Genomic DNA, 25,692 nt, shown 5'->3' with positions numbered 1-25,692 from the left:
CATGTTCTGGGATATATTATATAGAGGTCATCACTTAATACGTACTAACCATTTTATATTATAAATAAAAAAAAAATGTCAGAAAGTGTCAGAACAGAATTTATGAAAATGACCCAAATAAACAACAACATCACGATAAAACGTCAACGTCAATCAAAAATGAAAGTGACAGTTACTTTGTTTTTAAATCTATAGGCTTTGATCATCAAAATGCATCGCACCTGATGCATGACGTCATCAGCACTTTTTTACTATTTTATGAATTTCTCGAAAATGATACATCCAAAAAATACAAAAACATTATTTATGTGGCCTTTAGAGCTAAATCTCGAAATGGTTTTCGATTTATAGCAGCTTTAGTTTTTTGAAATGTTGTCCATTGTGTGGGTAGTTGTAAAATAAATTACTGAATTACTGTAACAGGCGGTTTACAGTAGTTGTGGTTAGTGTGAATGGGCCGGGCGACTCAGCGTTGTTGTCACGGAACAGAACTGCCCCGTGACGCTGTTATTCTGTCGCTAGCCCGAACCGGAAAACTTATGTACATTTACATTGTGTATGTGCTATTACTATTCGGGTAGTGGTTAGTGGCCCTGACTGCTATGCCGAAGGTCCCGGGTTCGATTCCCGGCCGGGGCAGATATTTGTTTAAAGACAGATATTTGTACTCGGGTCTTGGGTGTTGATATTTATATTTAATATCTATCTATCTATGTATTTGTGTAGATATATCAGCTGTCCGATACCCATGACACAGGCTCTGCCTAGCTTGGGGTCGGATGGCCGTGTGTGAGATGTCCCCACACATATTATATATTTATTTAGTCAACAATTCTCAATTCCTTACCTCCAGGAAGCTACTGCCCCTGCTGACGTGGTCGGTGGTCTCCGCGGAGGCGAACGGGGAGCGCGGTGCCAAGCGGCTGCTTCTGGCCATGAAGGGGCTGGAGCTGTGCGCGCGCCTCGCCGTGCGCTCGCGCCAGCTGTGCGCCGCGCTGCGGCCCCACGCGCACAGCGCGCACGAGACGCAGCTGCAGGTGTGTGCGCACAAAAAAAAAAAACATTTATTTGCAGAAAATTTCAGTACAAACTTATTCTTAGGCACAGCATTATATTAGTTGCATTTAAAGTGTACTAGGTATATCTTGAGAAAAGGTTGCAACCTCCTGAACTAGTATTAAACTGTATCTCAGGAGGAAGCGCCTCCCCACATTATAAATTTTAATACAGTAACTATGTAGGTGTGATAACGTATGCAGTTTGTAATTGTAACTAACTAACTTGGTAACTATTGCAAAATAAATGTACATTTACATGCGTGCAACACAAAGGCACCAGCTCAGCATATGATGTAGACACACTCACACACACACACACACACGCACTCACGCCTTGTACTAATGTACTCCCTTGCGGGGTAGGCAGAGGTGCATTGCTGCACCCACTTTTCGGCAGAGTGCTATGTTAGTCCCAATGTAATAGAAGGCGGGCCTATTGCCATTTTACGGGCACATCCAAGACCCGAGAACAAATATCTGTGTTTAAACAAATATCCACCCCAGCCGGGAATCGAACCCGGGACCATCGGCTCAGTCGTCAGGGTCACTAACCACTACGCCATTCGGTCGTCAATAAGGCTGGATTTCAGCTGGCTTTAGAAGTAGTCTTCTCGAGTGGCGGATGAACTGTACGTTATATAAGTGCGGCCCACCCTCCGCTGTTAGCGACTGACGCTATTCTGACTGGCCTTCACCACGGTGACCTACACCAGCTCTACTGTTTGTCACCGATTCTTTATGCAGAAGAAGTTTACAATACCACTTTTGCAATAACCTCTTATAACTAACTAGCTATTCCCGCGCGCTTCGCTTCGCCCTAAATAGTTTTCCCGTGGGAATTCCGGGATAAAAAGTAGCCTATGTTTTTTCCCAGGGTCTAGACCGTATGTATACCAAATTTCATTCAAATCCGTTCAGTAGTTTTGGCGTGAAAGAGTAACAGACAGACAGACAGACAGACAGACACAGTTACTTTCGCATTTATAATATTATATAAGTAAGGAAGTAAAGATTCCTTCTGTATGTACCAGGAGTTCATGGCTAGAAGAAGTTTACAATACCAGTTTTGCAATGATCTCTTGTGGCTAATCCCTTCTGTACGTACCAGGAGTTCATGGCATCGCTGGAGTGGCTGATGACGCTGGGCCCGCACGCGCTGACGTGCCAGGGCTCGTGCCTCAAGTACCTGCCCCATGCCGCGCCGCACCTGTGTCGCCTCGTGCAGCCGCAGCAGCTGTGGTGAGTACCAGGGGCTCATGACGACCAAGAGTTCATCTTATTTTCAATGTTTATATGCTCTATTGCACACGCAATAACATGGTAAGAGGATTATTTACTGATCTCACCGCTTACCACAGTGACGAACGGACACACTGAAGCGCTTAAAATTGCCTTATAAAACCTCTTCTCTCATCTAGCATCCTGAAGGGCTAGTACGGGGCGCATTTAAGACGTGATAAAAGTTTTGCATCGCCGTCACTCACATCGCGCAGTCTCAAGAGTAGGCGCGACGGAGAACTTTTGTCACGTCTTATTAGCGCCCTGTGCTACAAGGCCTGGTAGTCCGTTGCTTCTCCGCGCTGCCACTACCTCGACTGGGCAAGCAGCGCATGCAGTCTCTACTAGAACTGCTACAACGTCTCGACACCCTCAACAGTCAGTCACTGAGCTCACTGGCTAATCCTCTTACCACAATGACAAACCGACACACTGTAGCGCTGAAAATTGCCTTATAAAACCTCTTCTCTCCCCTAGCATCCTGGTAGTCCGCTGCTTCTTTGCCCTCCCGCTGTCCCGGCTGGGCAAGCAGCGCATGCAGTCTCTACTAGAACTACTCCGTCTCCCCAGCTTCGGCAGTCAGCCACTGATCTCACTGGCTAATCCTCTTACTCTTCTCTTCTTTAGTATCCTGGTAGTCCGCTGCTTCTCCGCGCTCCCACTACCTCGGCTGGGCAAGCAGCGCATGCAGTCTCTACTGGAGCTGCTGCGGGGCGAGCTGTCTCGCGGCGCGGCGCGGGCGGTGCTGCTGCCCCATGTAGCCGAGACAGCCGCCGCCATGCTCGCTGATGACCTCGAGGTATGGCGGGAGCGTTCGTCATAGATTATTTACACTTCTATAGTCTGTTAGTCTGACAATTTGTTTCTTGACAGTGAGGGACAAAACAGTTCAATAGCTTAAACGCCCTATAACTTTTCTAGGTCCTGTTACTCCAAATAAACAAATAAACTCACTACTGTACTTATTGAAGTGTAAATGAGCCTCCCCAAATGACGTACCTATCAACTGTATTTATACTCGTCCGGCCCAGTCAGGGCTATCAGTGAAACACGCTGTTCTGATTGGCTAACCTTTTCAGCACGAAGAAGAAGTTCAAGTAGATTATGATAGCTTTTGTTGCACGAGAACATACCAACTCTTGTCTATAAAAATCATATAGAATTTAGGAGTTCATGAACGTGTTATTTGTAGTTTTCGATTTACAATTTAGTTGATTTATAAGCCCCTCCTTAATGAATAAATTAAATATGTCCCAAGTAAGAACTAATGTTTTCAGTTTGTCTTTTTAATTTCATAAAATATGTCGTCATCATCAAGTGCATTTTGCACACAATTTACTTGTTTAATCTATCTCATAAAATAATTTAAATTTTATTGTCCATCAATACCGATCCTTTCCCCTATAGTTTTAAGAGCACATTTCCTCCGTCGCATGTATAGCACATGCACTTGTAACTACAGTACAGTAAAGTAGGTAATGGCGAGTGTATGTCCACTGTATGTTGTCACTACTATACCAGCACACACCACGAAACATCCGGTCACTTGAATTTCTTGATTGAACAGCAAAAAACACAGGGTTCGTGGTCCATACTTCAAAAAACGTGTACACTATTATGTAACTCTTTGAACCAAGTGAGTGAATGTTCCGTGCAACATGTTGCGACATGTGTGTGGTCGCCGGGAGAGGTCGAGGCGTGTACCTGTGTGTGTCGACGCGACGAGGTAAGTGCATGGCATGCTGACACCCTGTAGATAATAATATACAACGAACCACGTTTGCACTAAACATTCACTTTATCATTCAATATTATTTGAATATCATTAAATAAAATAAAATTATGTTTTACCTTACAAATATGTATTTGTGGCTTATCAACCATGAATGATTTGTAAATAAACTGATTGTAATATTTGTAATGTTGTAGTGAAAACTGGACGATTAGATCACAATTAACAAACATTACAACTGAAGTACAAGTAAATATGTACATCATATTGTGTAAAGAATGTCAAATTACAGGCAAATTATGATCATATTTGTTTGTTCTTGGTAAATTTTGTGTCTACTAATGGCACATCCACAATAAATGTGATGATTTACTACCATTCATTATTGTGTTTGTCTAGATTTCCTCACAATAACAATGAGGAAATAAATAGATAATGGATGGACCTGTAAATTTGTATGTACCTACCTAATTGTAGAATCTGTACTATGTAAGATGTGACTTGTCACAAGTATAACTAATGTGAACTAACAATCGTGCATGTCTGTAATCGTCACTAACCTGTGAAAAGTGTTTAGAATAAGCTAATGTTCAACAAAACAAGAGAGATGACTTCTGTCGCATCTGATGAATATTATCTTTTTCTAAACAGATTCGTAACATATTTGAATTATTGATACAATACAGGCATATCCTAAAGAAAGAACACATAATTATGAGCTGTCATAATTATAATAATATGTAACTTGACCATTTGCATAATATTAAATAAGTATATGGAATGATTGTCCAAAAACATAAAATCGAATGTTTAGACAGCTCTAAATTGGATGTTGTTGATTTAAGATAGTCCTTAGAGACTCCCGCCGCCGCCGCCGCCGCGACACGCACTCGCATCTTGAACTGCACACAACAAATAAACAACTTTAATATTATTCTTTACTTCAAAAATATTATCTCTATTAAAATACATTTCAGTAATATCCATGTAACTATATTAACTTTGCTTTGAAATACTATTTCAAGCGTCGACAGATTCGCTGAGATATATCTATTTTTTATGTACTGTATTTTATGTATTGTCACTAACTCTTTATGTTTGCTAATGTGTGTGTATGTGTGTGTGAGCATGCCATGTCAGTGTGTGTGTTTGTGTTTGTGCTGTGATGACCACGAAGATACCACAAGAATCATAGTTAGATTAAACCTACCTAATGGTGAAAGTAATATGTGCTATTAAGGATTTGATAGCTGTATATTAAAAGTATAGGTTTTAGTAATAAATTACACCGTAAAACAGAATTAGAATAAATTACGATATAATAAGTAGCACTTGTAGTGAGCACTTGTTAATGAACCTCACGTGAATGTAATGTTTGTGTTTGTGAATTTGCGCACTCGTTGAAATTCCCATTCCTTACCACATATATCCCCCCATTTACTATATGTATGATTCTTCTTCTCATATTAATTACCTACATAATTCTTGAACATTTTTTCTAAAGCCTTTCTTTATGTATATTTCCTAATTCATTAATGTAAGTATATCATTTACATCGTATTGTGTCTTATCCGTCCCCCGCATATCATCGTTTTCGATATTGTTTATTGTTTTTATAACAACATTAATACTTTCAGACTGACCCCGATGTTGTGACAACTAAATTGTGTGCAAATCTTGATGTCGTGATGCATGTGTGACGTCACGCGCCCGAGACTTATCACTTCCGGGTCTGCTTGTAAAACAAACTGGTTCTAAATACCGTAACATAAAGAATGTTATACATTGAAAAAAAAACCTATTAAATACCAGTTAAAAGCAGAGTCAAAGTTAGCCACAAGACTGTATTACGTATCTACCAAGCAAAATCCATATTCGCATTAGTTACACTAGTCTCTCGCGCGTGCCGCCATCACCGCCACCCACACAGCTGCCCATGTGCTCACATGGGAGCCGTGTGTGTGTGTGCGTGTGTCACAGCCCGTTCACACTAATCGTAAGTCGCACGTGACTAAAAGTCGAATGCTCTGGTCACCATACACATCATCATATAAATCGCACAATCGCAATGTGAACAGAGTCGCGAGCACAGGATTCGATACTATTTTCGAATCTACACGAAGGGTCGCTTTTGCCAAACGCTAAACGTATTTAAATGAAATTTTAAATACATTCTGTACTAACTGACAGACGTATGACAGGCTACTAAATACATTTAGCGTTTGGTGAAATTCCACCTAACATATGGAAAAAACAAATGTCACTTTTAGAACTAACTTTGCCTTACATTTTGACAGTGACAGTTGACGATACGCAACGTTAACGGAGGATCGAAACTTGTGCTCACGACTCAGCTCCATATAAAGTGTATGTTTACCAGAGCATTCGACTTTTAGCCTTATGCGACTTACGACTAGTGTGTCGTGGCTGTGACGTGTGTGTGTGCGCAGAGCGCGTGGCGCGGCGCGGCGGGCGGCGTGGGCAAGGCGGCGCGGCTGCTGGGCGCCGACTCGCACGCGCTGAGAGACTACCGGCAGCAGCGGCAGCTCGTGAGTAGAGCTAGAGGAGCGTCAGCAAAACAAATAACTATAGGTATACACCTCCGTGCAGCGGCAGCTCGTGAGTAGAGCTAGAGGAGCGTCAGCAAAACAGATAGCTATAGGTATACACCTCCGTGAAAACTTTACGACAGAGAGCTTAGACAACGAAGGCTTTCGCCAGGGTACACTTCTCTGTCAAACTGTTTTCCAGGGGAGGCCACATGTTTATTCCAACAGCAAAACAAACAGCTATACACCTCCGTGAAAACTTTACGACAGAGAGCTTAGACAACGCAGACTTTCGCCAGGGTACACTTCTCTGTCAAACTGTTTTCCAGGGGAGGCGACGTATTTATTTTGTTGAATGTATATACGTGTGCCGGTTTGTGGGAGTGTATATATAATAATATATCGAGTGAGTTCAGAAAAATGGTGACTGTAAGTATGAAATTATGAACAATCCTAGCGGTAAGAGTTATAGCTGTACAATCATCTAATCTGGTTTATACGAGGGAGGGTCAATAAGTCCGTGACTTTTTGAAGAAAATACTGGTTTTGGATAATTTTATTTTTTATTTTTCAACGTAGTCTCCTTTGAGCACTATACACTTTGTCCAAAGTTTCTGCAATTTTTTTATCCCTTCCAAAAAACGAGGTTTCTCGAGGTCATCAAAATACCCACCTTGGCCTTCTTTGGCGCCGATTCAACCCGAGAAACCCACTGTTTAGACTGCTGTTTGGTCTCTGGTGTGTTGTGGTGGATCCACGTTTCGTCCACGGTTACAAAACGGCGCGAAAACTCGTCCGAATTTCGGTTGAACTACGCCAAACACTCCTCTGCGAAGTTGTCATTCGATTGCGTTTGTGAGCAAACGCGGCACCCATCTTGTGGAAAGCTTTTTCATACCCAAGTGATCATTCAAAATTGAAACCACTGAGCCACGTGATATCCCTGTGGCTTCCACTATCCCTCTCACTTTCAATCTCCGATCGGCCGACACAATGTCGTGAATTTTTTCAATCATTTCAGGTGTAGAGACAGAGACCTCAACTGGGTGCCATGGAAGTCCGGCATCTTCCGTTCTTGTACGGCCAGAACGGAATTCAGTAAACCACTTTTTACCATAGATATTGATGGTGCAGAGTCCCCATAATCTTTATCAAGCTTAGCCTTGGTTTCAGTGATGGTTTTTTTTCCGCAAAAAAAAACATGCTTAGTGAGCACACGAAATTCAGTTTTTTCCATTATGTTTTTAAATCACGCGGTAGTTGCTAAGAACGGGTGTAAAACACAAACCAAGTGACGTAACTGGTCCTAATTTTGACAGATGTCAAATGACAGTTGCCTGTTGACAGGAGCAGTGTTGTTCTTTCAGTTAAGTGGCGGGAAATTATAAAGAAGAAAGAAGAAAGAAATATAGTTTATTACAGTAAAAAAAATAACAGTTTCTGAACTAAGGCTAGGACCTACCTATTAGGTATACAAAGATACCTGTGCCAGGCGGCCCTGCTCTTTTATAATTATGACATACTTTATATATATATGAATACGAATATGTTGCTGACGTTGTATATAAAAGTCACGGACTTATTGACCCGCCCTCGTATCTATGTGCAATATGCGCATAGATTTTAATTAGTATTATTTGTCTTCTAACCCAGTGTTTTTCAACCTTTTTCATGACGCGACCCCCCTGGTATAAAAAAATATTTCGCGACCCCCTTGACCCTTTCGGTTTTTTATCATGTATGTATGTGTATCTTACAGTATTCCCAATATTCATTCCATACGACGTATTGATGGTCTCCATGATTAGGATTCAAAGTAGTACATACTTATCGGATTAAAAAACACATTATTTTAAAATTACACACTTAGAATACGTGTGGCCAATTGGCCATGTACATAGGTACGTACAACTAATGCCATTGCGACCCGGAATTTCTTTTTTCGAAATTAGCTTTTTCTATCTGACTTTTTGAGCATTTCAATATCTTGAATAAAGGTTTTCAACGGTGAAATGAAAGTAAAAAGACAACAGGTAGTTACCTGGCTTTACAGAAAAATAAATACTTGTGGTCGTCGTCTTTGAACCAGGCAGGAAGGCCATATTTTGACAGCTATGCCAGTAATCTTAATCCTCCGACTGACGGAAAACCTCATTTCCGATACGATTTATCAGAGAAACCCCAAGCATAGCTCTCTCCATAGCACGCTGAGCGACTTTAAATCGGTGGACTAGTCCTGCCGTCAGTGCCCACGTCTCTGCACCATACGTCATCACTGGCAGGACGCACTGGTTGAAATCTTTAGTCTTCAGGCTCTGAGGGATGGCCAAGGAGAATATGTGCTGACGAAGTTTTCCGAATACAGCCCAACCCAGTTGGATGCGCCTTGCAGCCTCCTTGTCGAAGTTGCTTCTGCCTAGCTGAATTTGCCTTTTGTCTCCCCGAGGTAGACATATCTTGCACAAATTCGATGGTTGCCTCACCAACGATCATCGGCTCCAGTTCGATGTGAGCATTGTACCTATATGACTTTCGTCTTGTCCAAATTTATACCCCGAAGCCTACACGTTGGGAAGCAGCATTTAGGCCACTTCCATCATCCAGCTGAGTTTCTGCAGAGATTCTGCCATAATAACGATGTCGTCCGCGAAGCAGACAGGTGTGTCATGTACTCGCCATTTATACATATGCCAAGTCCGGCGGCATCGTACAGACTCCTCAACTCCTCGATATAGCGCCATTCGATTTGAAATCTCTGCAACGCTACCAAAATTTCCCATGTCTCGATGGAGTTGAAGGCGTTTTCATAGTCCACAAAGGCTAGACACAGAGGCTGATTATACTCTTCGGTATTCTGTGTAATCTGCCTTACTGTGTGGATGTGGTCTATTGTACTAAAACAGATCCATGAGATAATTTAATTAATAAAAAACAAGCTCAGCCTTCGCATTTAAGATTTATTTTTATTTTTAAAGTATGAGTACTAATTGTCTTTATTGTTTTTGTACTAAAGTTCCCAGTTTTTTCGCCCTTTGGCGACCCCCCTACAGAAGCTTTGCGACCCCCCAGGGGGTCGCGACCCACAGGTTGAAAAACACTGTTCTAACCTAATCATAATGTACCTATTTACACGCAGCTCGTAGCAGTAAAAGGTAAGTTTTACAAGTTATATTTACCTCATGCACTTTCATTTTTACAAACAACACACTTCAGTTTTCTTAAATGGACACGAATTATGCAGCTATTTCTACGGTGAATGACACAACATGATCAACGATGTTACCCACCTTCCTACCCTTACTCACCTTAACCAACTAACCCTGACCCCAGGTGGAGCTATGCATCGAGGCGCTGGGAGAGATCATGTCGCTGGTCTCCCGCGGCGGCACCAGCTGCGACTCCGACGGACTCAGCACGGATGCAGGGGCCGCCGGGGGACACAGCACGGAGCCCGGGGGAGCGGAGGAGGAGCGGGCGGAGCTGTGTGCGATAGTTCTGCCCACGGTGCTGCGAGTGGCGTCCAGTATGATGCGCGACCACTGCGCGGCCAGCGGTGAGCCCGGGAATGCAGATCCACTGCTTGTAAGTTGCTGACGTTGTATCTATAGTCTACTTCTTCTTCTTCCTAGCCTTGTCCTTATTTATAGCCTAATTTTTCTGGTATGTCTTCTATTGAACAAAATTTTAGTAGTAATCCTAAATTTTGTGTTCTATTATCGGTCACCAGTACCGCTTTTACATCGCTCTATTATCCTGTAAGTATGTCAATGTAAAAGTGGACACTATCATTCAACAAATATATCTATCATACTTTTCGATATATCGCACAATACGCGCGTACATAGATCTCCCATCCTAACTAATATTATAAATGCGAAAGTAACTGTGTCTGTCTGTCTGTTACTTTTTCACGCCAAAACTACTGAACGGATTTGAATGAAATTTAGTATACGTATGGTATAGACCCTGGGAAAGAACATAGGATACTTTTTATCTCGGAATTCCCACGGGAAAACTTTTTAAGGCGAAGCGAAGCTCGCGGTCACAGCTAGTCGCTTTATAATCCGCTATATCGTGTGAATCCTGTCCTCTGACCCACGTATATCCTAATACCATTGTGAACCCTCAGCGTCGCACAATCTGCGTGCTGATCGACTGCGTGCGCGAGCTGACGCCGGCCGCGAGCGCCCGCGTGGCCGCGAAACTACGACAACGGGATAGCGCAGGTATTATGCTACAGTTTTCTATTCAGTAAATCACAGCGAAAAGCGACCATAGATTGTTTTTATATTTGTCTCACGCGCACTGTAATAGTGACCTCAAGCTCAACAAGGGCAAAGGTCAAGGTTAGATTTTCTCTGTGCTTGCCGACCGGCCCTTATCATGAATTAATAAAATTTTAAAAAACAAATGACAGAAGTAATACAATGTGTATATGTCCAGGTGGCGTGGTGTCGGGCGCGCTGTCGCTGCTGCGGGCGCTGCTCCCCCGCCCCGTGTTCCCGCACACGCACGCCGCCGTGCTGCACCTGCAGCTGGCCGCCGCGCTGCACGCGCTCAGGTCAGTGTGTCCCTACAGGCCTAGCACGAAGCGCAAGACGCGCATGACAACACGTGACTAAAGTACTCTGTCAAATTTGAACATGTCTGCAGCGATATGCTGTACTAAAAATCATTTCGACACGGATTGATGTCCAGAGTCTTAATAGAGCTGCCTTTCAATCAGCCGTAAGTTCATAACTCATTTCCACCACACAGACCACCACCCTCCGCCAACGCCTAGCCTCCTCTGACCCTTCAACCCTGCCTTCTATCCACCGTCTGTGGCGCGAGTGGTTCTAGCCGCGGCGGAGCTTATACCCTTAAAAACCTAATATATATTATGTACCTCAATATATATTATGTAACTTATTCATTTCCAACTCACAGACTGATGACAAGCACTCTTCGCGAACGCCTCCTCCGTGCAAATAACTAGTGTGCAATAAGAGACTAGATCTTTAGCTACTCTCTAATTGATTATGATACACCTCTTAAAAAGCTAATACAATATAACTTAATTGAATAAAACACACAACATACATTAAATAACAAAAGGAGTATGCACAATAGGCGGCCTTATAGCTCTAAAAGCGATCTCTTCCAGGCAACCTTTGGGTGAATGAGAGACTTATTAAGTAAAACAGGAAGGTGACATATAACATTTCCAACCCACAGACTGATGACAAGCACTCTTCGCGAACGCCTAGCCTCCTCTGACCCTTCAACCCTGCCCTTCATACACCGTCTGTGGCGCGAGTGGTTCCTAGCCTTAAATCTAATATATATTATGTTACTTATTCATTTCCAACTCACAGACTGATGACAAGTTTCCAACCCACAGACTGATGACCACCACTCTTCGCGAGCGCCTGGACAGCTCGGACCCTTCAACCCTGCCGTCTGTTCACCGTCTGTGGCGCGAGTGGTTCCTAGCCACGGCGGAGCTGGGCACGGCGGCGCCGCTGCAGCTCGAGGCGGCGGCGGCGGCGTGGCGGGCGCGGGTGCGGGCCCTACACGGGGATGTGAGGGAAGAGGCCGCCGCGCTGATGTCTGACATGTGGCATCATCTCGGTGAGTGGGTCATGTCCGGCTCGAAGACAAAGACAAAGACATTTATTTGCGACAAATGTGGTTCATACATATGATGTTACATTTTATAATCAGTTCAGCACATTTCACCTTACAGGCATGCAAATATTTAGGCCAATAAAAATGGATTAATGGAATTTAGCAAAATACAATGAATTGAAACTAATAAAATTCTAGACCCAATAAAATTACAATAAATTAAATTATATGTATACTGAAAAAATTATTACATATATTGTTGATTAAAAAATAAAATAATTCAAATTACAAATTTAGTGCATTGCAAAATTTCCTATTGTATTAAGTAATAAATGTACAAAGTAAAATCATTTAAATTCTAAATATTTTATTTTTATTTATTTATAAAAACAGGCATATATACATTACATTTTTGTTTGACAGCGCCATTAAACCGGAATGGTTTGTCTTGGCACATTAAAATGAATTTACACATATAGTAGGTACAATATTACGATACATTAGTACAAATATTCTTTGGTACTGTAAAAACATTCCATGACTAGCCATTTCTTTAACCTAAGGCTCGAAGGATCAAGAATGAGGTTGCGGGATCGATGGTAGAAGCGAAGTTTATTAGGAAAAGGGACTAAGAGTTGTCTAAATATGAAACATTTCGTCGCTTTAGGCTGAAATGCAGTTAAATCTCAATAAGAATTACCTTCAATATGTATTGCAATTTTTCCAACGTTTAAAATCAAAAATTCAAAATATTTAAAAACATGTAACATTATACAGATCTTATATCCATTTAACATCTAAAATACACTTTGCCTTCATTGGATCTGGTACTCTGTTTTCTAAACTAGGACTTAAATAAAAACTAAACTAACTAATTAACTAAACAAAAACTGGCTTAAACGGCTAGTTGAATGCATCGGACTAGCAATAGGACTATTTCTATCATCACGACCCATGACGTCCTCACTGCTGGGGCACGGGTCTCCTTCCTATGAAGGAAGGGTTTAGGCCTAGTCCACCACGCTGGCCTAGTGCGTTGGTGGACCCCGACACAAGCAAACACTATATATATAACGCTGACCACTCTTTTCACATTCTGACCTTGCTGACAAGTATACAATAGTCTTGTAACAATTTTGTTTGTTTACCTCATTATGCCAATTTACCTAATAACCTAGTTTTTATATCTAATTAAATTTAAACTCTTACACCGTTAGTTTTATATAGATCGGATTAACTAAATTTTACTGTATTATTTTTGGATTTTTTATTTACATTATGTCCTCTTTAAGCATACCTGAGATACAAAGTATGTACTTTGTATCTCAGGCGTATCTCAGCGTACCTTAGTTCAGGTTTGATTATATTAATTTAAGTTCTATAAATAACATATTTAGAATAGTTATAGGTAATTTGTATGATTTTGGTGGAATTTTAATAAATTTATCTTATCCTATCTTATTTTACTATTTCTACACCAGCCTGTAACAACTCTCGTCCACAGGTCCGCACAAGCCCGCGTTCATCCCGTGTGTAGTGGGTCCGTTTCTCGAGGTGTCGCTGACGCGCTGCGCCGCCGCGCGGGACCGCACGCTGCCGCTGTTCTGCGACATGTGCCAGGTGCTGTACGACAACAGAAAAGAAGATGAGACAGGTTAGTGGCTACTCAACTGCAGTGTGTCTATCACGGGCTAAGAGCGTGGCCCCATTAGGGCGTTGCGTCGTCGCAGCGACGTCACTGCCATACATTTTTGAGACGTTTCGACGATCTTTCCTTTGGGGCGACGCGACGCAACGCAGCCCAACGCACTAATGGGGCGTCAAACTAACGTGGTAATACGCTGTCGTTGTACGATACTACACAAACATAATAGTATGGAAAAAGAACAGCGCTAACGTAGTCAATTGTCATACAAATTGCTATCGAATTACGCGATTTGAGTTGACAGCACTCGTGATCGAGGCCCAGTGCATAACTCTGGAAGTTTGTTAAGATGGCGAAATAAACAACTTAATTACGTCTGATGCAGAATTGCAATATACCACTGTATTATGTTTATAGTAATATCATAGCGACTTCAATGTTGCGGCCTTATTCATTATGACATGTATAAACACGCTATTTAGGTGCTAAAAGAGTCTATGAACTTTAACTGCATCATTTTTGAATCGTGATGCTAATAGTGGTTTGAAAACAAAGTAATTTATAAGATATTTTTTGCGTTCTACGAATTCCGAATTCAAATTTTATTATTTTAAATTTACTAGTAGTCAGTCTATTTCAGTATAATATTATGTTAGTGTAAACTTCAATTTTCTGGATACAAGATGGTATCCTCCCCCCTCGGGCGATGTCCATCATAGACGGATCCGTGTACGTAGCGCCCGGTGAGTACATACAGACATGGCTGAGTGAACCCCCTCGCCTGGCCGCGGTCGGGTAGACCCACTGACCCAACAGCGGCTGTCATAGCTTGCTGGCAGAGATCAACCATCGTTTCATTGTCATGTTAAACGAATGCTATGTTTGTATGGCTACCTATTTCATTACAGTTTGTTTCGTTTTAATTTGAACATAGCATGGAAATACGTTCAGTTTATTAACAGTGAATTTATCGATATTCATTGCATAGTTATTTTGACGAATAACTTCTGTAAATTTCCAGCGAATCTGCTGAATTTCATGTTATCAGAGATGCGATTTGGCTAAATGCGTGCTGTTATGTCCATTATACATCATTACTTTAAGGCTAGAAATATTGATCCATGCATCGACTTGCTGATACGATTCAACTAACTGTTCCAGTCCCGTACTAACTTGAAAACCCGTAAACAACCGGGTGCATCAATGCATCCCTGCCCGTCTGATATAATATATATGTCGCAGGCATCTGGTTTAATCTCCTGTTTGATAGAACCACTAGCTCGTTCATTGGATGGCGCTATTTAGTTGTATGACTAAAGGACAACTCGTCAAGTCGTTGATTGTAACGTTCGACGTCTTGACTGAACGTCATTCAGCGTAGTCGTTGAATGGGATATAGTATAGCAACTTCGTAATGTCTGGTTAGGGTGAACATGACCAGACAAGAGTCAACAAAAAGACTATGTTACAAAGCTCTTATCTCACAAATTAACTAAACAATAACAATAAACGTACCTTCATATTGTTGTTCACAATTATCTAGTTTCGCCACAATTTTTTCTTTGAAACTATCCGCCCGCGGCGTAATAATAGGTAAATCCATGTTGTCACACTATTTTAACACAAATAACGCACTTTAAAGCTAATTTATTTGCAAAAAACTAACAATATAGGTGCTTTTTGTGTCAGCTGTTAGCTGTTAGACGCCTTATTTGTTTTATTCACCACCTGACTGATTTTAAGTCAGCTAACTACACTCGCGAGCAACCAAATCGACTCAAGCCTTCACGGCGCACATATACATTGATTTTCCTAAAACGATAAATGGTAAATATAAAAGTGATATGTCATTCGAAAGCTGAAGAATTAGGCTTTCAATTAAGATCAATACCATAAAAAAAAACTAAGCGCAGATTTAATGACGCATTTTAATTGCCCGTCAGTGTTAATTACCTCATTAGGAATCCACGCCTTGCGCTACCTGATCCCGCTATAAAACCTTTCCACATCCGGTGTACCTTATCAGTCGCTTGTTGCAAGTTGACCGGTACACATCTCGTTGCATTGTATTCCTTGTTTTCGCAAACCCATGGATACCACACCAGAAGAAGCTGCTCAAGTTGTTGCCTTGCTGCAACAAGGGTTAAGTCAGCGAGCAGTCGCTGCCCAGCTCCACTTGAGCCAGTCTGCTGTATCCCGAGTATACAGACGGTTCCAAGAGACTGGTGCCTTCAATCGAAGACCAAGAACGGGCCGCCACCGCTGCACTTCAGAGAGAGACGACCGCTTCATTGTCTCAACCTCGCTGCGCAATCGACACCTTACGGGCGTTGATGTGCAGCAAGAACTGAGACGTGTACGACAAGTGGCTGTCAGCGAGTGGACAGTGAGAAGACGCTTGAAGGAAGCCAACTTGACACCAAAAAGACCTGCATCAGGCCCCAAATTGACTGCAGGCCACCGACAAGCGCGTCTTCAGTTTGCTCGAGAGCATCTCGATTGGAGCATTGCGCAATGGCGGTCGGTCCTGTTTACTGATGAGTGCAGAGTGTGTCTGCATGGCAGTGACAGGAGAGGCCGGGTCTACCGGCGTCCGGGGGAACGATTTGCCCAATGTTGTTTCGCTGAAACAGTAGCATATGGCGGCGGTTCCTGCATGATGTGGGCTGGTATTTCTCTAGAGGGAAAAACCGCACTTGTTTTCGTGCCTGGAGGCGGCCGAGGAGGCGGGTTAACAGCTGATCGGTACATCACCGACATTCTACTCGGTCATGTTGTGCCCTATGCAGAATTTGTCGGTGAAGACTTCGTGCTAATGCACGACAATGCCCGCTGCCACACGGCACGAGTCAGTCGGCAGTTTCTGAGAGAGAAGGAATTGCGCACGATGGACTGGCCTGCGCTCAGTCCTGACCTGAATCCCATCGAACACTTATGGGACGAGCTCAAAAGAAGAGTTCGGGCCAGGAATCCAGTCCCTGCAAGCGTGGACGAGCTGAAGACAGCTTTATTAGAGGAGTGGGACGGCATTCCTCAGGAAACTGTCAAAAAGTTGATAAGGTCTATGAGAAACAGGCTGCAGGCTGTAATTAGGGCAAGAGGGGGCAATACAAAGTATTGATTTAAATAAATAAATTTTTATCTTAACATTTTTTGTTTAATTTGTATAATACGATACCCATACCCTTTTTTCCTAAATTCCCGTTTTTCCTACAATTGCGTTCAGACATCATTTATTTCAAAAATGATGAATGGATTTCAATAATAATGATATCAAATTAAAGCTGACATCTTAAGCTTTTAAATGACATATCATTTTTATTATTTCTATTCATAATTTTACTTGTATTAATGTATGTTTGCGCCGTCAAGGCTTGAGTCGATTTGGTTGCTCGCGAGTGTAGTAGGACGTTTTGTGACGCATGTACAATCAACGTTCGGCCTAGTCATACAACTGAATAGCGCCATCCAATGAACGGGCTAGTGGTTCAATCAAAAAATCAGATTAAACCAGATGCCTGCGACATATACATACAATATTATTTACTCCTGGCTGTAGACATCATTCTCCAAAGCGATTGTTTGTCTTTGTGTAGTTATGATACATACAAGGTGGGTGGCAAAAGTAATCACCCTATTGAAAGTTATTCTCATTTGTACAAATGTTCGCAAAAATTTCTAGCTGAAGTGATGAGAAATGCCATAAAAGGTGCCCGTATGGCAACCAATAAAATTGTAAAGGTTCAAATAAACATAATAAAAAAACAGAATTGAAGTTTTTCATTTTTTTTAAATATTAGAGCCAAACAACATCGGATGACTTATTTTGGTCCACCTTGTATAATCAGTCAACTGTAGCTTTACAAAAACAAAAAAATCATTGAATTTTTCGTGTGCCATCAGAAACGACACCAATAAAGAAAGTAGACAAAGTTACAAACGCCCAAGTCTCACCTTCGTAGAAGATTTGTTTTACTATTAACATCTACATCAATATCTTTGTTCGAAGCAGCGCGATTGAACAGATCAGCACATTGCAATAAAGCAATAACTAAATTACCTACCTAGTTTTGTATACAATAAGTTCAGTGCAGTTTATGCATGAAATTGTCTTTCTAGGTCAGTACACGTTTTACCACCGTCGAACTCACACCATTGTACTCATACTTATATCCTCTTTTAACCCCTTTTTGTAACCAGTTTTAACTTGTGTAACAGTGACAATATATCTACTTAAGAACCATAATTAAGTATAGTATTAAATCTACCCCTTTTAACCATCACCAAAGAAAGTAGCTACGCGACGGGTGCTAACTTTCTTCAATCTTACAGAGGAGTCATGCCTGCGCGTGCTAGAGACCGCTCTAGTGGACAAACTGGACACTCTAGTCTCGGCCGGGTGCGGCTCGGGCGAGTGGCGCGCGGAGTTCGTGCGCGTGTGCGGCGGCGGCGCGGCGCGGTGCCGGCCCGCCCTGCGCCCGCACGCGGCGGCCCTGGTGGCGGCGGCGGCACAGCAGATGGACCTGCTGCTCGAGGTGAGGCCCCACATTATAATAATAATAATATGTGGGGACATCTCACACACGGCCATCCGACCCCAAGCTAGGCAGAACCTACTATAATAGATTGTTATAAATTTTATTGCAATGAGATACTTATCTATACTTTGCATTGTTCATGCCTTGCCTAGAATTTTTTTTGTTTAATAACTTTCTATAATAATAATATACCAATGATATGCATGATAGTTAAGTTGCTATTGTACTACACCCTAAGGGTAAAATAACATTGTACCAAAATGCATAACAATAATTAATAGGAACAACTTATGTGACATGTTATTTAAGGTATATAAATGAAATGAAATGAAATGTTATGGGTGTCGGACAGCTGATATATCTACACAAATACATAGATAGATAAATACTAAATATAAATATCAACAACCAAGACCCGAGTACAAATATCTGTCTTTAAACAAGCCTGTGTTATGGGTGTCGGACAGCTGATATCTCTACACAAATACATAGATAGATAGATACTAAATACATATAAATATCAAGAACCAAGACCCGAGTACAAATATCTGTGTTTAAACAGATATCTGCCCCAGCCGGGAATCGAACCCGGGACCTTCGGCATAGCAGTCAGGGCCACTAACCACTACGCCATTCGACCGTCAGATTCTATTCTATTCTGGTAGGGGGTGAAGTTCCTGTACATGGCTCTCTCGAGTGGAACCTTTGTACATATCCCCTTGATTTCAGCTCAGCCAGCCTAGCTCCCGAGTAAACTGGAGTAGCAGGCCTGGATGTTGCAATAGCTGAGATAGGCGCTCTGTTGGTCCAAGGCCCGAGATTACTAGTGGGGTTATCAATACCGACATATTAGCAACTAGGTAATAATCCGTAATCAGCGTCGCTCGCCTGTCAAACATGTTTCAGATCTATACAAGTACGTCAGACTTGACAAGCGAACGATTGTTAATTTAATAGTGTGTCGGATTAAAATAGTTTTCAAATTAACCGTGTGATTTATACGAATTTCAACTTTTTCACGTAAAGAGTCGAAACTCGTGTGTTTCAAAGTCATTTCAACCTTGTTAATGTCAATGAATTTGAGGGTTATTCTATTGTAGTGAATAAGTTGCATTGAATGATGTGTTGTCTCCAGTACCGCGACACCGACCCGGCGCAGACGCATCACCGGATGTACCTCACGGTGCGCATCCTTCACTTCTACCAGCAGATCCAGCGCACAGAGCTGTACATACGGTTCGTTCTATTTTCAAATACAAAAATTAAAAGACGATGAAAAAAAACCTTTGACTCTGAAACTTTGATTCAGAATAAAAGTAACGTCGGGGTCACCAATTTGTCGAATCTGTCGAATTCTCATCAATATTACAGCTAGAGGTAAAATCCTTTTCCTCTTACGAGGTTTATCATCTTTATACATTAACCCCCTTATTCATAAAAAAAGTTTGTGGACACTTTAGCTATTTAACTGTTTTGTGACTCTCTGACAGAGAACAATTTGTTCTTTAACAGAGAGGGACAAAACAGTTCAATAGCTAAAGCATCCACTAACTTTTTTATGAATTAGGGGGTAACTCTTTAGTACACTTGACCCCTCTTTAATCAAAATATCCTTCCACCCCAAGGTTGTCTTGAAAAAATCGCTTTAAGCGATAAGACCGCCATTTTTGTACATATTTGTTAGTATTTAAGTTTTGTAATTTTCTTTTGTGTATGTGTGTACAAATAAAGAATATTCTATCTATGTATCTATCTATCTTTATTCTTCTTCCCACAGGTACATACACAAGCTGGCGGACGCGCACCGGACGGCGTCCCACTGGACGGAGGCGGCGTGCGCGCTGCGCCTGCACTGCACGCTGCTGTCCTGGGAGCCCCCCATGCGGCAGCTCAAGGTACTGCGGGGCGTCCCACGCCGCCGCCTCGGTTCACGCATAGTTTATTTTATTTATTTATTTATTCTTCATTGCACAATATACAAAAGTAATTATGTACAATAAGGTGGACTTAATGCTAAAAGCATTTTCTACCAGTCAACCTGCAGGAGGTACAGGGAGTAAATTGTATGGGAGTGCAAAAAAAAGAACTTAGTTAAGACAATTTTAGCAAAGAAAGCGATAAAATAAAGATAGTTCGGTCCAAACAAGTTATAGGAGCTATTACACTTTTGCAAAAGGTACAAAAGTGTAATAGCTCCAAACTTCAGAAATATTTACTTGTTGGGACGACGACATCTATTCCTTCAGGGAAAATGCGTGAATATCCTGAATTTTTTAAAAATAAACCTACACAGCAACTATGTCAAGATTTACTCGCAATTTAATTCTGTAGCTCCTAAAAATCCTTACTACGCTACGGTTTCCTTTCGGTTTGGTATACCCTTGTTGTAACACGGTGTACGTGACTTCCAGGAGTCTCTGTACGGCGAGGTGATCTCTCTCCTGCAGTCGGGGCGGCAGTGGGAGAGCGCCGTGGAGGCTGTCAAGGAACTGGTCACGCTGTACGAGCAGGACGCCGGGGGTATGTACCGCCAGCTTGTAAATAATAATAACTAAATATGTGGGGACATCTCACACACGGCCATCCGACCCCAAGCTAGGCAGAACCTGTGTTATGGGTGTCGGACAACTGATATATCTACACAAATACATAGATATCACACAAATACTAAATATAAATATCAAACACCCAAGACCCGAGTACAAATATCTGTCTTTAAACAAATATCTGCCCAGCCGGGAATCGAACCCGGGACCTTGGGCATAGCAGTCAGGGCCACTAACCACTACGCCATTCGACCGTCAGAGTCAGCTTGTTGTATACTTGTTTATCAGGGGTCACCAGATTTATTTGAGGAGTTAATAAGCCAAGTTACGTAATACATATCACTATTTTGTGAGGCTATCAGCGCAAAAATGGCGTATGTATTGCCGACACAATTAAAAATCAATTGTATCGGAAAGATACGCCACTTTTGCGCTGATAGCCTCATACCTAAATTTCTCTTATTTATCTAACAAATTTTCTGGCTATTGAATGCCATACCGTATTATAAACAATGAAGAATTGTTATTAAAATTAGCTACTAGCCGGCCATGGGCCTCTATCGAGTGGCGCCACACTGTACCCACTATGTTTGTTTATGTAAAGATTATTAGGTCGTACATTGCTCCTTAAAGGAGAGCAGAGCATATAAGCGTACCGTAAACGGAGTGTCTTTTTTTTCTTCTGTTGCGAGGCGTAAGTGGTACGCCTGATTGACAGATGAAAAGAAAAAGAAAGGCGATCCGTTTACGTTACGTTTATATCTAACTAGCTGTTCCCGCGCGCTTCGCTTCGCCTTAAAAAGTTTTCCCGTGGGAATTCCGGGACAAAAAAGTAGCCTATGCTCTTTCTCAGGGTCTTGACCGTATGAATACCAAATTTCATTCAAATCCGTTTAGTGGTTTTGGCGTGAAAGAGTAACAGACAGACACAGTTATTTTCGCATTTATAATATTAGTTAGGATGTGACTTTTACTGTAGTGTAGTGTATATAATGTATATCGTGTTGCAGGCTACGCGGCGCTAGCGGAGCTGCACACGCAGCTGTCGTGTCTCTACTCGCGATAAAGTATATCTTTCACAACAGTATAATGTGTATCGTGCATTACAGGTTATGCAGCTTTGGCAGAGCTACACACGCAGCTGTCGTGCCTGTACTCGAGCATGCTGCGCACGCCGCGCTCGCACGCCGGCTACTTCCGCGTCGTGCACCACGGCCGCGCCGCGCCCACGCCACAGGTACATGCCGTCTCCATCCGTGCCCTCACTACCTACTCTTTGTCTCCTTCGACTATGTATCTTTGTGGGTCTCGTACTCTACTTTGATGTGATTGATAAAATGATAGACCGGTAAAAGTTTAACACTATTTATTTATACCGAAAATACTATGATAATTCTAATGATGTGTGTACTTTTAGCAATCATATAAATAGGGGGCGACCCTTTTTATAAGATTGCTAAAAGTACACTGATTTGTGCCTCCTGTGTCAGTCAACGCTACGTCACAGTGACGCCGACAGAGGGTGCTGGGTGACATACAATGGCCAAAACAGTATCTCTCTTCTTCACTATGCGGTCTCCCCCGCACAGAGCAAGGAGCGTCTGCTGAGCGAGTCTCTCTCTCTCTCTCTCTCTCTCTCTCTCTCTCTCTCTCTACAATTATCTCCTCCTACACAGAGCTTCGTGTACCGCGGGCAGGAGTTCGAGCAGCTGGCGAACTTCAAGGAGCGGCTGCTCAACGAGTGTCTCTCTCTCTCTCTCTCTCTCTCTCTAATTCTGTCTCTCTCTCGCAGAGCTTCGTGTACCGCGGGCAGGAGTTCGAGCAGCTGGCGGACTTCAAGGAGCGGCTGCTCAACGAGTGTCTCTCTATCTCTCTCTCTCTCTCTAACTCTGTCTCTCTCTCGCAGAGCTTCGTGTACCGCGGGCAGGAGTTCGAGCAGCTGGCGGGCTTCAAGGAGCGGCTGCTCAACGAGTGTCTCTCTCTCTCTCTCTCTAACTCTGTCTCTCTCTCGCAGAGCTTCGTGTACCGCGGGCAGGAGTTCGAGCAGCTGGCGGACTTCAAGGAGCGGCTGCTCAACGAGTGTCTCTCTCTCCTCTCTCTCTCTAACTCTGTCTCTCTCGCAGAGCTTCGTGTACCGCGGGCAGGAGTTCGAGCAGCTGGCGGACTTCAAGGAGCGGCTGCTCAACGAGTGTCTCTCTCTCTCTCTCTCTCCCTTACTCTGTCTCTCTCTCGCAGAGCTTCGTGTACCGCGGGCAGGAGTTCGAGCAGCTGGCGGACTTCAAGGAGCGGCTGCTCAACGAGTGTCTCTCTCTCTCTCTCTCTCTCCCTTACTCTGTCTCTCTCTCGCAGAGCTTCGTGTACCGCGGGCAGGAGTTCGAGCAGCTGGCGGACTTCAAGGAGCGGCTGCTCAACGAGTGGCCCCGCGCGAGGGTGCTCAACAAGCTCGACCCGCCCGGCGAGGACATCACGCAGGCTGATGAACACTGTATCCTTTACCTGTTGTTATTATTATTATTATTATTAAATTCTTTATTGCACATAAATTAATTTGTACATAGGCGAACTTAGGCCTAATTTCACACCATTCGGTTAGGTTAAAAATACCTCGGTTTGGTTACATTTTGGACCGTTAAAGTTAGTGAGTGTCCCACCATGCTAAATCACGGGGTTAACTCCCTTGATCGGGTGATAAACTTGATTGCTGCTGTGGGGTTCCGCTAAGACTTGGTTAAGACCGGTAACCAGGCAACGGGTTGTTTACTTGTCACTCATTCTGTCAAGATTCAAGATGGAAAAATCATGGAAAAATGAACAGAGTCTTTGATAAACAATATACGAACTAGATGTCGTGTGACATAAAAAATGAAGCGAAATACTGTCTGGGTTTTATATAATGTCAAACCGAGATAAAAGTTTTAATTTAATGTCCTAACCTAACTTGGAACCGCAATATAGAAACACAAATTGATGGCCCTACCTGGAAATCGAACCCGGGATCCCTGGGTGATGGAGCTGAGCTTCTACCACTAGACCACAGAGGTAGATATAAGAAGTTAAACCTAATGACTTAATGAGAACTATTGAATTAAGTGAAAAATCTACTAACAAAATATTTTAAAATAAGACTTTACTTAGAAATTGAGGTGTTATTTGTTGAGTCCTTTCTTTTGCACTGACACTCCATCTAGTTCGTTGTATTGTTTTTCAAAGGGCATGGCGTAATGATATTATTTTCAATGACGGATGTCAAAAAACAACCTCGATAGAAATAGTAACCATGGCAATCTCAAAACCAAAAAGTTTGGATGTTTGAGGTTGTTTGATATTATAGAGACATAGACACCAATTTCAATGAATATGACAGAATATTGAATGAAGTGTGAGTGAATGATTCACATAATGCTTGATTTATGAATGCTCAGTTAGATTTTCGTCATGGGACTCATCCAATTAACAAGGGTATTAATCCTTAAACGCGTCGTCAGCAAATCCGTGATTGAGACTGTAACTAACAGAATCATGAGAAACCAGGTCTTAATGTTTAATATCTATTGTTTAACACTAGAATATATACTTACTTATACTGCTTATACATAATATCATAAAATAAACGTAAAAAATATACTTATATATACATATATTGACTTGCTTGTTACTCAAACTTCTCTTCGCCTTAGAAGGTTTTCCCTTGGGAATTATGGGATAGCCACTCTGGAAGTACCTACTATGTATGAATACTGTTTGTCTGCTTTTACATACAAAATTTCGTGAATGTCAATTTTTACGTAAACGGGTAATAAACGTTACCGTATGGTATCTAGGTAGGTGTCTACCTAGATTGGTAGGATTTATCTTTAGAACGCAACAAAGACGAAAAAATAAAATCTTCCTCAAGAGACACATTTTGTTGGGAATGAAAATTGGTCATACTCGTAATCCTTATACAATCTAACGAAATACGTGTTTTTCATATGTCGCCAATAGTCGTTTAAAATGATTTTCAAATTATATACGAATCGGGTATACTCCTCCCAAATGTAATCTCGCAATAAACCCCTAAGCCACACCACAGTCATACAGATCAACAGCGTGGAGCCCGTGCTGAGCGAGGAGAAGCTGAAGCGGCTGTCCGGCCGGCCCGTGGCGGAGCAGATCCTGCAGTTCCTCAAGCACAACAACGTGGACACCTTCAGCTTCTCGCGCCCCTTCTACCGACCAGGTCTCTCACACACACACACACACACACGCACACACACACACACACACACACACACACACACACACACACACACAATATACCTATTGGACACTTGAAAGAAAACACACAGCTGTTGCGCATAGTGTCAATAACGCCACGATATCAAGTCAACGACTTTTAAATGCAAGTTAACTGTTATCGAACAACAAAAAACCATATGTTCCTACATAATATCTCTATACAAAGCTTAAAAACAGCCATCATCATCACAAGTCAGAACCCATGACTTACCCACTGCTGGCACACGAGTCTAAAGCGTTTAGGTTTAGAAACGTTCACGAAGCGTTTAGGCCTAGTCCATCACGCTGGCCCAGTGCGGGTTGGTAGACCCCAAATAACCAAGCTTGACTGACAGATGTTTCCAAGCTGCCCAAAGGCCTCTGACTAAGCTTAACGACTGCTGCCGAAGCATCCACCGGGACACACGCCTTAACGTGCCGTCCGAAGTTCGGAAGAAGGAAACACACATTCCTGTATT

At 42.4% G+C, this 25,692-nt stretch overlaps 1 protein-coding gene across 4 annotated transcripts in view; it reads left to right on the top strand.

Annotated features, from left to right (window-relative positions):
* Positions 1 to 25,692, top strand: part of LOC105392697 (dedicator of cytokinesis protein 1-like) — an 80,580-nt gene that overhangs the window by 35,786 nt on the left and 19,102 nt on the right. The window contains exons 17-33 of one of the 4 annotated variants that reach the window (XM_048630696.1): positions 854 to 1,037; positions 2,167 to 2,297; positions 2,964 to 3,135; positions 6,519 to 6,617; positions 9,948 to 10,199; positions 10,747 to 10,843; positions 11,061 to 11,178; positions 12,001 to 12,230; positions 13,732 to 13,881; positions 18,205 to 18,407; positions 19,546 to 19,646; positions 20,188 to 20,305; positions 20,822 to 20,930; positions 21,967 to 21,989; positions 22,089 to 22,193; positions 23,306 to 23,441; positions 25,029 to 25,175. In XM_048630696.1, the coding sequence (XP_048486653.1) occupies positions 854 to 1,037; positions 2,167 to 2,297; positions 2,964 to 3,135; positions 6,519 to 6,617; positions 9,948 to 10,199; positions 10,747 to 10,843; positions 11,061 to 11,178; positions 12,001 to 12,230; positions 13,732 to 13,881; positions 18,205 to 18,407; positions 19,546 to 19,646; positions 20,188 to 20,305; positions 20,822 to 20,930; positions 21,967 to 21,989; positions 22,089 to 22,193; positions 23,306 to 23,441; positions 25,029 to 25,175 (2,375 nt within the window). Of the gene's footprint in view, positions 1 to 853; positions 1,038 to 2,166; positions 2,298 to 2,963; positions 3,136 to 6,518; positions 6,618 to 9,947; positions 10,200 to 10,746; positions 10,844 to 11,060; positions 11,179 to 12,000; positions 12,231 to 13,731; positions 13,882 to 18,204; positions 18,408 to 19,545; positions 19,647 to 20,187; positions 20,306 to 20,821; positions 20,931 to 21,966; positions 21,990 to 22,065; positions 22,194 to 23,305; positions 23,442 to 25,028; positions 25,176 to 25,692 lie in introns of all 4 variants that reach the window. The other 3 variants (XM_048630698.1, XM_048630697.1, XM_048630699.1) reach the window with 3 other exon arrangements.

Source organism: Plutella xylostella, chromosome 26 (assembly GCF_932276165.1).
Source record: "Plutella xylostella chromosome 26, ilPluXylo3.1, whole genome shotgun sequence".
NCBI classification, from domain to species: Eukaryota; Metazoa; Arthropoda; class Insecta; order Lepidoptera; family Plutellidae; genus Plutella; species Plutella xylostella.
Note: the sequence above shows the minus strand (reverse complement) of the source record. Positions and strands in the feature narration are given on the sequence as shown.